Source organism: Myotis yumanensis, unplaced genomic scaffold, assembly GCF_028538775.1.
Source record: "Myotis yumanensis isolate MYYU_CA2020_CCGP unplaced genomic scaffold, mMyoYum1.0.hap1 SCAF_8, whole genome shotgun sequence".
NCBI lineage: Eukaryota > Metazoa > Chordata > Mammalia > Chiroptera > Vespertilionidae > Myotis > Myotis yumanensis.
The window spans coordinates 43,877,427-43,890,669 of NW_027223759.1; the positions used below are offsets into that span (position 1 = coordinate 43,877,427).

Consider the following 13,243-nt stretch of genomic DNA (forward strand, 5'->3'; position numbering starts at 1 on the left):
ATTTTTTTAAAAAGTGAGCTCATTTCTGGCTTTATTCCCCTGTTGGCTTCATCTTTGATATTTGGAATGAAGAGATTGTTTTGAAAGGATTAGCCACAACAAGGAACTATTTTACATAGTACAGTACTCACTTTACCGTAGTGTGGCTTAGATCTGATGCTTTCATTTTTGGGCCATTGGGCTGCTTCTCATCTGTATTTGTTTTCTTCTTTAGATATTAGGATCAAGGAAGAAGAACCTGATCCTGAAGAGTGGCAGCTCAGTGGTGATTCTACATTGAATACCAACGATCTAACACATTTAAGAGTACAGGTGGTAGATGAAGAAGGGGACCAACAACATCAAGAAGGAAAAAGACTTCGGAGGGTAGCTTGCACCTGTCCCAACTGTAAAGAAGGTGGTGGGAGGTATGCACACATTAAACATTTTTTTTAAAGACTGCTTATATCATCACCCTAATTTTTGAAATAGTGCATGCCATATCATTAATTATGGGATATTACTCATTACATGATTATTTTGTGTGTATGTACGCATGAGTGTTGCAGAAAAAGTTGAGAACGAAATGTATGAAATTAGAACTTTCAGATCTAAACATTGTTTTGAAAACTAAAATTACTTGGTTGGCTATGTAGGTTTTTTTTTTGTTATTTAAAACAGCAGTGTAATAGATGCCATTTGACAGCCTCAGAAATCAGCCTGTTTGCAAATTGGCAGTGGGATTTGCCCAAATACAAATAAAAAGTTGATTCTGAGCTTGAGAATAGTTGTATAAACATACATTCAGAAATAGTTGTAACCATAAGCATTTTCATTTTCAACAGATAAATAATAAGCCTTAATGATGGAAGTCTTTAAAAAGTAGAACTGCAATATTTCAATTTAGTGTTTTTAAAAACAAACATTAAGACAGAATAACATGACAGGAATAAACTCAAAACAGACCAGTAATTATATTAAATATGGATGGATTAAGCGTAGTAATTAAGGGATGGAGACTCCGATCATATTTAAAGAACATAAAATCCAGCTAAGAGGATGGAAAAAGATTGATTAGGCAAATGTTAACAAAGAGAACTTGGATAGCAATGTTAATGTCAGGCAAGGTAGGATTAAGGTAAAAATCATCAAATGGATAGATAGGGGTATATTTCTTTTTTCTTTTTTTTTTTTTTAAATATTTTATTGATTTTTTACAGAGAGGAAGGGAGAGAGATAGAGAGCCAGAAACATCGATGAGAGAGAAACATCGATCAGCTGCCTCCTGCACATCTCTTACTGGGGATGTGCCCGCAACCCAGGTACATGCCCTTGACCGGAATCGAACCTGGGACCTTTCAGTCCGCAGGCCGACGTTCTATCCACTGAGCCAAACCGGTTTCGGCAGGGGTATATTTCTTAATAAAGTTTTCACCAAGATTTAGTAGTCATGGTATCTTTCCCTTACATCTTTGAAATATATATAGCAAAAGCTGAGAACTGTAAAGATATACAAACCAAATTCCCAGTCACAGTGAAAGGCCTTAACATACCTCTCTCAAAAATGTACTGTTTAAACAGACAAAAATGCTATTGATACAGTTAATGAGTTTGATATAATAGAGACTTTATCTGCCTTTGAGTTGATTTTATTAGTTGATTTGTACATTGGTCAGCCAGTTAGCAACAGTATTAATGATAATAACGTCTAACATTGAGAGATTAGATAGTTTTATAAGTGAGGCATAGAGAGGTGAGTGACTTGTATGAGCACATATAACAGATATCTGGTTCCAGATTCTTGGTCCAGAACTTTACCACTACACTGCCTCCTATGTGGATTTACTTCTGCATCTGATGCTTAGATATTTGTATTTACTGGTAATTATTCAGTTGTTTGAAATTGTATTTATTTTGAGTTTGGCCAGTTTAAATAAATGGAACTCTTTAGTTAGGCAATAACTTCTGAAATTGATTCATTTTTAGAGGAACTTTCCAAATAATTGTTTATGAAAGTCAAATTGAGGATCAAGGTCTAGCCTGTTTTACTTATTCTTTAAAATGAAAATCTTTAAAAAATGTTTATTAAACTAATGCATGCTCATAAAAATTCAGAAGTATAGAAGAGTATTAAAAGAATACCCAAATCCTACCTCACCTCAAGGTAACTGTTGTGACATTTTTATATATATCCTTCCAGACTTTACAAATATTTTAAAGTATAGTTATTTTATTCTCACTACTTTACATGTCTGTTCTTACTTTGAAAATTTTTGTGACCACATTTCCAAGTCTATATAGTTTGCATCAGTTTTTTTTATGGCTGTATAGTAGTCTATTGTATGGATGCATAAAAATGTAACTTCTTTTTTGGGGGGAGTTTATTGTCATTTTAATTCTCATGCATACATCTTTGCACATTTGTCTGATTGTTTCATCAGTGTAAATTGGTAGAAGTGGAATTCTTGGATCAAAGGGAATTGTGTGCTAGAAAGGCTTTACCAATTTATTACTTCACCAGTGGTGTATGAGAGTATCTGCTTTTCCACACCCTTGCCAATAATGGATTTTATAGTATTTTTTTCAAACCTTTTAAAGTCTGACAGATGAAAAGTAATACCTCAGTATTGTTTTATTTAGTATATTTGTTCTTTGTGAGATTGAACATTTTTTGGTATGCTTATTTTACCTTTTTAAAATTTATTTTGTGCATTGTTTCTTTATGTCTTCTGTGAATCTGTTAATTTGTGTGTTTAACTGTCATACGCAGATATTTTTTCTGGTTTTACATTGCCTTTCAACTTTATGTCTGTGGTTCGCAAAATGCATTGTTATACAAGTGAAAAATAAGTTTCATTACTTAGTTTGCAAACATTTTTTAAGCCCAAATTTTTTTAGTTAACAATTTTTTTGTGATGTCTTATTATCCTGCTTTTTAAAAACTTTTCAATCCGAGGATTATAAAAGTACTTATATTTTTTCTAGAAGTTTTGTAAGTTCATTTTAAAATAACTTATTCTAAGCAATCAAAATTGATGTTCGTAAGACAAACATTTTTTATATTGTTTCTTAGAACTCATTTGAACAGAATTCAAATTTTTTAATTAGTGCATGCCATATCATTAATTATGGGATATTACTCATTACTCATTTTATATATATATATAGTAGGCACAATTGCATCATTGACAATTGCTGTCTCTAGTAAAAGCATAACATATATATATATAGTAAGTCCCAAATATTCCAAAATGTTTTGCATAGGTGACACAGGTGGTACTTCAAAAAATTTAGGTTGTTAGCCATTTTTCTCTGTCATAATCTTTAAATAAAATATATGTAATTTACAGAACTAAATTTCATTTGTTTACCCTTTTGAGCAAGATGTAAAATATAATTAAATATAAAAAGCTATTTATTTGGCCATTTAGCCAATATTTTTTAAGCAGAACCAGTCTTCAGAAATGTTTTACTCTAGTGGAAGAGACAAATAATTTTAATAAAGGGAAATACATTCTAAAGGCATTGTTATGTCAATTTTGTGTAGATTAAACATCAATCCATATTTCAAAAAATTAAGGTATTTTGCAAAAATCTGTTTTCCTTGTCAGTTCAATTTGTGTCCCATTTCTTCCATCCCAAGCAAAAGAAAGACTTGATTATTTAGCTTTTCTTAATCCCTCTATCTTTAGTTTATTTATTCTGTCACTCTATCTTGGCATGATTAAATTATTTGGAGCATGCTTAGGCACTCAGAAATAGTAGAAATTTAAAATTCTTTGGTTTTTCAGATTATATAATAAGTATTAGAGGAATTATTATGAAGAAAACGTATGGCTAAATCTTTTGTTACCTGAAGTTTGTTGAAAAATTTACTTCAATTCTTTTCCTTCCTTTACATCATCACATGCCATTTAAATTCATACCTAGCATATTTAGTTCTTATCTGGAATAGAATTTCCTTTTTAAGTAGAAACTTGGACTGCATTTTGAGCTTTTCCCTTAAATTACATATTTATGTGTACCCATCTCTATTTTTATTTTCTTTCTTAGATGCTTGTCCTTTTTCCAAATAATGAATATTTCTTATTTCCTTATAATGAGGAATACCTTTAATATCTTTAATAATGAGGAATATCTTTATCTTTCCCTGGCTTCTTGGTTCTTTGAGAACCCAAATTTGTTGCTGTATTTTGTTACAATCTTGTGCTTTGTTAGTGTTCTCAAGCTAAATTTTTGCTAAGTTAGTAAAATAGCACTTTTGAGTTTATAAAAGCACATGATTCACCTGAGTTGGTAGTCTTAGGAGAGTACAACAGTGAACCAAATTGGGTTCTCTGTGAAATTGCTATGGTGAACACGGTATGTAAAATTGGTTTACACACCAGGAGCCACAAGCATTGCTCTTTTTCTTAGGGCTATTTAAGAATAAGCTAAATTTAAAAAGCTAAATTGAAGGAAACATATTGGCTTTGGTTAAGACTTTGGCATTACAGGTGAGCCAGTAAAACCTGTTTCACTCAACTCAGCTCTTTAAAGAGAGTTGTAGAAATTGGGGGTGGACTGGAGCAGAAACTAGAATTGTGTTAGATTATGACATCCTTTCCCTTGAGACAACAGCATGATTCCTCCTTGTCTTTACTTATGCTATTCCTCTGCCTGGAATGCCTTCCCTCCTTTCTATCTAAATCCTACCCACCTCCTCCACGAAGCCTTCTCTAACTACTGGAGCCCACATTGATGTCTCCCTGTTCAGAACACCTATGGCATCTAACAGCCAGCACTGCACCGTTTAGCACTGTTTGTCCTATGGCAATTTCACATGCTACTGAGTGTGAGTACATTAAAATATAAATGTGGGGAAATACGCATTTTTCTAGTAAAATTTGAAAAATGATAGGTGTATTATATACAGGAGGATTTTCAGGCTTATGGAAGTTTTGCAGGCTATAACTTAGACTGAGATTGGGGGAGGAGGGGAAGTTGGGGGGTTCTTAAATGTACCTTTGTTAATCTCAGAGAAACATTGCAAATTTTATATAATATGGTTTTGACAATTGTGAGTCTGAAATGTTACATGTTTTTTATAAACTCATGTTTATTCAGTAACTAGTCTAATTTTTTTTAAAGCTATAGTATCATTTTATAGTGTTTAAGATTATTTGAATATCAGTTATGGAATCAAAAAATTTTTCTTCTTGCTTAGTCTAAGATACCTCTGTTCACCCATCTAAGCATATATCTCCCAAACCCTGTTCTTGGTATCAATACTGAAATATAACAAATGTAAAATTTTGCGATGTGGAGAAACTGTATTTTATTATATCGTTGATGTATAATTTGGGGTATCTTTGCGTGGCTAATATGAAGGAAATTTAACTGTAAAGATAATTTTTATTTATATTTATTTCATGTAGTGCTAAAGGAACTAAGATAAAAAGCTTCGTCCAAATTTTTTTTAAAACTTTGCCCAGTGTATATTCAGGGTGTGGCCATATAAATATATGAGTAAATATGCTTAAGGTGCCTATCTACCTTTTAATTGTACCTGTGATTAGTTATGTATTCATGCTTGGTTTATTTCCTTTTTAAATTATCCAATAGCATGACTTTGAGTAGACGACTTAGTTTCCCATACAACTAAATTGGGATTGGGCCTATGCATAGAATTTGTGAATGCTTCTGACAGAATAATAAATAGCTTTGTTATACTTTTTTTAAATATGTAAAATGTCCTTTTAAATTATATAATACTTTAACATATTTATATTTGGACAGCAATTAAATTCTTGAGTAAAATCAACATGTAAAACTTAACATGTTTGAAACAAAAGTTCTTATGTAAATTGATTTTAATTGGTCTTGGTTTCTGATTGACCTCATGGTGATAATGTCTTCTATTTGAAATGTAACATGGTGATATATAATGTAAGTGGTAATATTCATTTGAATATTTACATGTAAGTATATATTATTCTGTGTGTGTTTTTTAGAGGTACCAATCTTGGGAAAAAGAAGCAACACATTTGTCATATACCAGGATGTGGTAAAGTCTATGGGAAGACCTCACATCTGAGAGCTCATCTGCGTTGGCATTCTGGGGAGCGCCCTTTTGTTTGTAACTGGATGTTCTGTGGTAAAAGATTTACTCGAAGTGATGAATTACAGAGGCACAGAAGAACACATACAGGTTACTAATATTTACTTTTAACAGACAAAATGAATTATAGGGCTACATACTATCTTGAAAGTTTTTTGTTTTGTTTATTAGCACACCTGAGCTGAATTTAAAAAATGTGACCAGTCACATCAAATTTTTATCTTCATTAACACCAGTTTAAAAACACTAATTCCAAACAAGCCAGTATGACTTATAACATTTTGTTTTATGCAGACGTTGGTTAGCTTTTTCTTTTTTAGTGTTTTTTTTTTTACATTATTGAATATGTTAAGCCACATTTATGCTATTATTGTTTATGTTAAACCTCTTGCTGTTGATCTGTCTTATTCTTTCATCTTCCTCAACACTTTAATAAAAAAATAATTCCTTTTCCTCTGATGAAGTTAGACATTTCGCCTTTTCTCTTGTTTTCATTGTGAAATAACCAAGGCATTGTTGATGTTAAGATTCTTTCATTTAATTGTTTTTATATAGTGTGTGGTTGTTACATAAAATGGGCCTACGAATGACCCAAACTTAATCCTAATTTATAACTTAGAGAGAGATAGTTTTCTCCTGCTACCATGTAATGATCAAGGTGTTCATCAGTCTATGTTCAACACTGAAGAATTGAAAAATAAGTACTTTCAGTCCTAGAGAGCTTAGAAGGAAGAAGCATGGTGAAATGGAGGGCATTTTGGATTCTGAAGTCTCCTAGATCTGGATTCAAATCCATGAACTCTGTTAGATTAAGCAAATAAGCTCTCTTTGACCTGCTTTCACACCTCTTGTATTGCTTTAAATATTACATAACATAACCTGTGAAGTATTTAGTAGTATACATATTAAGATGCTCTACTTGTTTTATAGTTTCTGTCTCACTCCTCAGGTAGGTAGGTAGACAGATGAGTTGTTTATAACTACAACAAACAATGTAAGAAAGTAGATAACGTATGCTTAGAGGCAGAGATCATGATTGCTTGGGATAGTAAGGGATTGTTAGGCAATGGGCTTGCCTTACTATGACCCTATAACAGACTTTTCCTCAGTGGAATTTGGTCAGTAGGATATAAGAAACAATGAAATGGGGAGGGGGCGGAGGTCTATGACCAAATGTGTGAAAAACACTGGGTTAAAGAGGATTTTTACATGTACCTTCAAGGCAGCACCTCTTAGGACCTTTAATTAAATGTTAACAAGCACCATGCATCTCTATGTGGGGGGGCGGGGGGCATGTATTGTGTGTAGCATTTCCCAAATATCTGATCTTTGTGCCATTTGCCATGGAGCATCTCTCAGAACTAATGTTCCAAGAGAAACTTTGGGAAATATCTTCTCAGAAGAATAGTATGTGAATAAAAGAGGTGAGGGATCATTTGACATGAGTGAAGATGAGATTGTAGATTTTAGAATTGAGCCGTAATCTTAGTTATCTCAAGTTAGCCTTGCATTCCCATACCACTTACTACAGTGGTGAAGTTATGTATTGTAATAAAATTTGGTATTTAAGGAAGATTTGTCTGGCATTGATTTGTTAGGTTAGGTAAAGACAAGGGTGTCATTGCAATATAATTCAGACGTGAGGTCTGTTGAGAACCTACCTCGAGTAGAGGTGCTGGAATAGGAGATAGATAAGGCATGTTAAAGAAAATAAATTAAGAAAATACTAGATTTGTTGATGAATTTCTCTGGATTCCTTTCAGGCTGGCCTTTTGCCTTCTAATCCTCTTACATAGTTAAGTCTTCATCATAGAATTTAGTCTTTTGTATTAAAAATATTTTATTCATCAGGGTCTTATTAACTTTAACATGATAAATTGGGCTTGCTCTTAATTATTCCAGCTGAAGTCAACTCAGCTAGCCATTTCTTGGGATTTCCATCTTAGTGGACCTCAAGCTTGCATTTTTACATTTATCTTGAAGTACTCTGTACTTGAATTCAGGTTTAAGAGTTGGAGGTTTAATATCATTGGTACAACATGTTATTACCTTAAATATAGCTTAAAGCTGTAAACTTTTCTTTAAAGGAATACAGTGAGTTCTCAATAGCATCAGTAGAAACTGAGACTTTTAAGTGAAATGATGTCTATCAAAAACAATTTTACCATAGGCTGGCTGACATAAGCAAGAGTTAAGTTCCTATGGCATATTTCTGATCACAAAAACATCACTACATCGGGGACAGGCTAAAAGGGATCAATGGGGGAAAAGGGGACATCTAATACTTTCAACAATAAAGATTTTTTAAAAACCACGTAAAACACACACCAAAAAACATCACTACACTTCTAATATTAAATATTGAAATACATATAAGGTGTGTGTGTGTGTGTGTGTGTGTGTGTGTGTATATGTGTATATATATACACACACACACACACACACCCCTACAGAGGACTTTCCAATCTGCTTATGCCAGGTTCAGGGTTGTAGGTGGCTGGAGCTTCTCTCAGCAGTTCAATGCAAAAGGCAGGAACCAGCCATGGGCAAGACCCCCTTCCATTGCAGGGTGCACTCACACCTACATCCCCACTCACTCAGACTGGGACAGTGCAGACAGACACACCAATTCACCTCATGTGCATATCTTTGAGATGTGGGAGGAAACCAGAGTACCTAGAGAAAATCCACGCAGACATGGTGAGAACAGTGGCTCTATTAGAAGTCAATTTTTTTTCTTCTCGTTATTAAAAAAAAAATTTGAACAAAATTTTATGTAAGGACCTCCTGTATGTTACAGATTATCATTTTTTAGCTGATACCTTGTAACATGTTTTAAAACAAACTATTAGCACAGTTGAGGTATTAAAATATTGTCTGAATAGCAGTCTGAAATAAGTTTGGAAGATTGCTTTTCATCAAAAAGTAAAGATGACATTTATTTTGAGGGGAAATACTCTGTCAGAGAAAATTGCAGAGGCAGTTCATGAAACTAATACAATGTTAATTGAACTCTGTTCCCTGTCCTTACCTGTCAGTGTTGGGTTATTTTCTTTCTCGGGGAATTATCAATCCATTGTTGAATTTTGAAAATTAAGTTACTTAATTTTATTTCTAACAGGTGAGAAGAAATTTGTTTGTCCAGAATGTTCAAAACGCTTTATGAGAAGTGATCACCTTGCCAAACATATTAAAACACATCAGAATAAAAAAGGTATTCATTCTAGCAGTACAGTGCTGGCATCTGTGGAAACTGCACGAGATGATACTTTGATTACTGCAGGAGGAACAACACTTATCCTTGCAAATATTCAACAAGGTTCTGTTTCAGGGATAGGAACTGTTAATACTTCCACCACCAGCAATCAAGATATCCTTACCAACACTGAAATACCTTTACAGCTTGTCACAGTTTCTGGAAATGAGACAATGGAGTAAATATTACACAAATACTTATTCATTGTGGTTATTTTTATACAGTAGTGAGAAGAATATTGTTCCTAAGTTCTTAGATATCTTTTTATTGATGTGCAAAAATTTTTGGATTGACAGTAACTTGGTTATACATGACACTGAAATGCCTTACTTTGTATGATATTCCATAGTATATTAAAAATGGTAAAATTGCATGGGTTTTGTAGGTACTTTTGGAATCTAGAAGAAATGAAATTTTACCAAGTTATATAAAGAAAATTGAATTTAACAATGCGAATGGTAGTCTAACCAAATGCATCAATCCTGTGTGGTTTAGTGTAAAAATGAGAACATGTTGGTATTTATCTATTGTAAGATAAAAAAGTTGGTGGGTGAAAGAAATCATGTTATGATAAAAAAAATTTTGTAATTTTCTTGATGACTGGAATTTTTATTATGCATAACTGACAAATCAAGTTTCCAAGCAAATGTTACATAGTGTAGGCTTTACTTAGCTTATCAATTTGTCATTTTGAAGCTAATTATTTTAATTAGGTTAACTATGTACAATATTTTAAGCATTACTCTTGTAAGATTTTGAAAACTACATTTTAACATGGAACTCTAGGGATAGTCACCTTTTAAATCCTGTTGAAAAGCCATGTTTAAGATTTAATTTGCCAAAATAATGTCTTGTTAATATTCTTTCAATAACGAAGTTGGGCAATATAACCAATGTTTAAAAAAGTTAAAAATGTATAGGTTGAGGCATTTGGGTGGTAAGAAAATGTTCTAGTGAGATATCCCTTTTCTTGCATATTGGAGGACCAAAAAAATAAGGTGTATTGCGTCTTAGCAGTGACTTTTTTATTCAATCTTGTTTCCAAAAACCATGTCTGCCAGGGCCTTAAAAGCCATCATGTAAATTACCAGTAAAGTATAACATATGCAAACATAACAAAATCACTTCCATAGTGACGATACTCCAACCATATGGATATTAGTCATAGAAAACTAGTGGTTTTATGATATTTTTTTAAGTATTTTTTTTTGTCTAGGTAGTCAGTCTGCACTTAAATATCAACCATTTTCTTTTTTTGCTTCTTCCCTTAAAATTTATATGTATTCAGTACATTTAATTGAGAAACGTATGTTTTTTTATTACGCTGTATTTTCTTTATTTTTTAATTATTGTTTATATTTTCAATTATTAAAAAATGTACAAAATAAAGTTTCATTGCTGGTCTTGTAAGAGCTATACAATTTTCCTAAATGTATACCTGTAACTGCAGCAGTTCACCTATTTCAAAAATTTGGAATTCTGTTCATTTGTTATTCTTAAGACCACCTCAAATTTAAAGGCTACCTTATTGTACGTTTAAAGTGTATTATAACAGTGTGGTAGTTAATAAAACACTATTTTTTTTTCTTTTGAGTTTGTTGTATTCCTATGCATTTAAAATATTGCAGTGGTATGGGGCAAGAAAATCTGTTTGGTTTTTCTTCAACTTAGCCTTTTATTTGCCTTAGTTTTGATTTCAGACTCCGAAATGATTTTAAACAGGTATATTTGCTTAAAAAGAAGAATAGAGGTACTAGCTGACTAATTTTTTACTGAAGAATGAGCTTATTATTAAAACTTTGTAAAAAAATATTTTATCTTTGCCCAAATTGAGTAATATCATGCCATTTTGCAAGCCTTGTTTTTTATTTGTTTATTCTTCCTGTTAAAGCAATGTGCAGAATATTTTGATTTATCAGAAACTTGAATTTATGTGAAGATTCTTAAAAAAGATAACATAAGACAAGTTTTGGTAATGATAGCAAGTTATTGAAAGGTTATATTTTGAATTTGTGTATGTAATTATGATAAAGGCAGGGTAGGAGGAAAGGAAAATTTAATATTAACATGATTATATTTTAGATATTTTTAAATTAAAAATCCAATTCTCCACATGTCTACAGTGGGGTAAAGATTTCCATGGTCTGTTTTCCAGGCTCAATGTGACACTGTCAATAATATCTTTGAATGCATAGGACAACTCTAGATATATATATATAAACATAAATAAAGTTTTTCCTAATGAAACTTAAGCTTGTTATGTGAAATAAGGTCTTGGAATTATAGAAATTAATGGAATGTACAATTATTTTGAAGTTATAAGGATTAGAATTTGAATCTTCAAACTCCTTTAGGTAATTAATTTTTTTTTATTTAGGAAGTATGAAAAGGATTATGTTAGGAGATTGTTCACTAAGCAAAATTCTCATTAAGTCAGGAAATTAAAAAACTTCAGGGATGGTATAGATGTTTTTAAGTATTGAAGTTTTATAGTATATATGTAAAATTCAATACTTTCTGATCCATGAGTTTTCAAGCATATTTTATCAGTTCTTAGAGCATGAATGCAATGAAGAAAGTAAGTAGGCTTGAAAATTATTTAAGGGTTTGGGGTGCTCACTAGAAATACAACAGTGAACTTTGAATCTTTACCTAACAAAGAAGTCAAAGTATTCATCCTCAGAATATGTGGTTTTTAAATATTTCTATATTCGTGTTTAAAAAATGTTGAATATACTCTGGAAACAATATTTGAAGAATTATCCTGAAGTCGGGTTTTTTTCTAGTTAAAAAATTTATTGTGTAGATACAGAAGTTGGCAAAAATAGGCTTATAGTTCATATGGTAAATAATAGAAGAATAAGCTCGTGTACTCAGAACTGTGAGCCTACTTTTGCTCACCCCTGTATATTCTTTAATAGTTTTTTATAATTGCTTTATTTTTGTAAATGCTAGAGTTAAGATACATTCAGTATATTTACATAGAAATAATTCCTATTTATCAGAATATACTCATCTAATGGAGTAGGTGTCTGTACTCTATGCCTTAATTTAAAGAAAATATCACTTAAGAAAATTTTATTTTTTGTGGATTGAGAGTCAAGGACTTTAAAAAGCAATTCAGTTAACAAAAAGCATGTAAAGTTTTAATGGAGTAAACCTGTTGCAAAAAGTCAGGTTCTCTGTAAGTAACTTTGGGCAAAATAGCGAAAATGCTTAAGATTTTTCAAATAGTGAAATTGCTTAAAAATTAAACATACGTGTACATACAAAACTGAAGGCATGTCATACATTTCATGGAAAATAGTTCTTAGGCAATATTCTTCAGAAAATGCTGGGAGTATTTTAAAATGTCCACATAGCTTCATCCTTGACCTACTAGATCTACATCTCTGAGTATGGGGAATATATATGTATTATGTAACAGCTTCTCTAGTGAATGATAAACAGTCCTGGATTAGAATCATCTAAATGGAGCAAGTATCCCCTTAGTGTCTTAATTGTAATTTAGATCCTCATATTGACTGCTCATGATCCCAAAATGTTTTATTAAAATTTATATTGTATTTAATATTGTTTCAAATTTGGGGTTATTAAGTAGTAATTTTTGGTTTTAAAATACATAAGTTGACATGTTCATGCTACCTATGAGTAGATAATTTGGTTTTTGGTTTTAATGCTATTGATAAAAATTGTTTTCAATGTAAAAGAATTGTTTCACTAAGTAGTATGTTTAAAACTTTTTGCCATCAATGAGTAGTAATTCTTTTTTTATCCTCCTCCAAGGATATATTTGCTTGTTTTTAATAGATGTTTTTAGAGAGAGGAAGGTGGGGAGAGAGAGAAACATTGATTGGTTGCCTCTTGTACGTGCTCTGGTGCCCCAATGGGAAATGGAACCCAAAACC

General features: G+C 31.9%; 1 protein-coding gene across 1 annotated transcript in view; it reads left to right on the forward strand.

Annotated features, from left to right (window-relative positions):
- The window catches only part of SP3 (Sp3 transcription factor), a 51,103-nt gene extending 40,175 nt beyond the window's left edge, over positions 1-10,928 (forward strand). The window contains exons 5-7 of the mRNA XM_070422736.1: positions 215-407; positions 5,973-6,169; positions 9,201-10,928. Coding sequence (XP_070278837.1) covers positions 215-407; positions 5,973-6,169; positions 9,201-9,517 — 707 coding nt within the window. The 3' untranslated portion in view covers positions 9,518-10,928. The remainder of the gene's footprint in view (positions 1-214; positions 408-5,972; positions 6,170-9,200) is intronic.
- Positions 10,929-13,243: the final 2,315 nt, after the last annotated feature.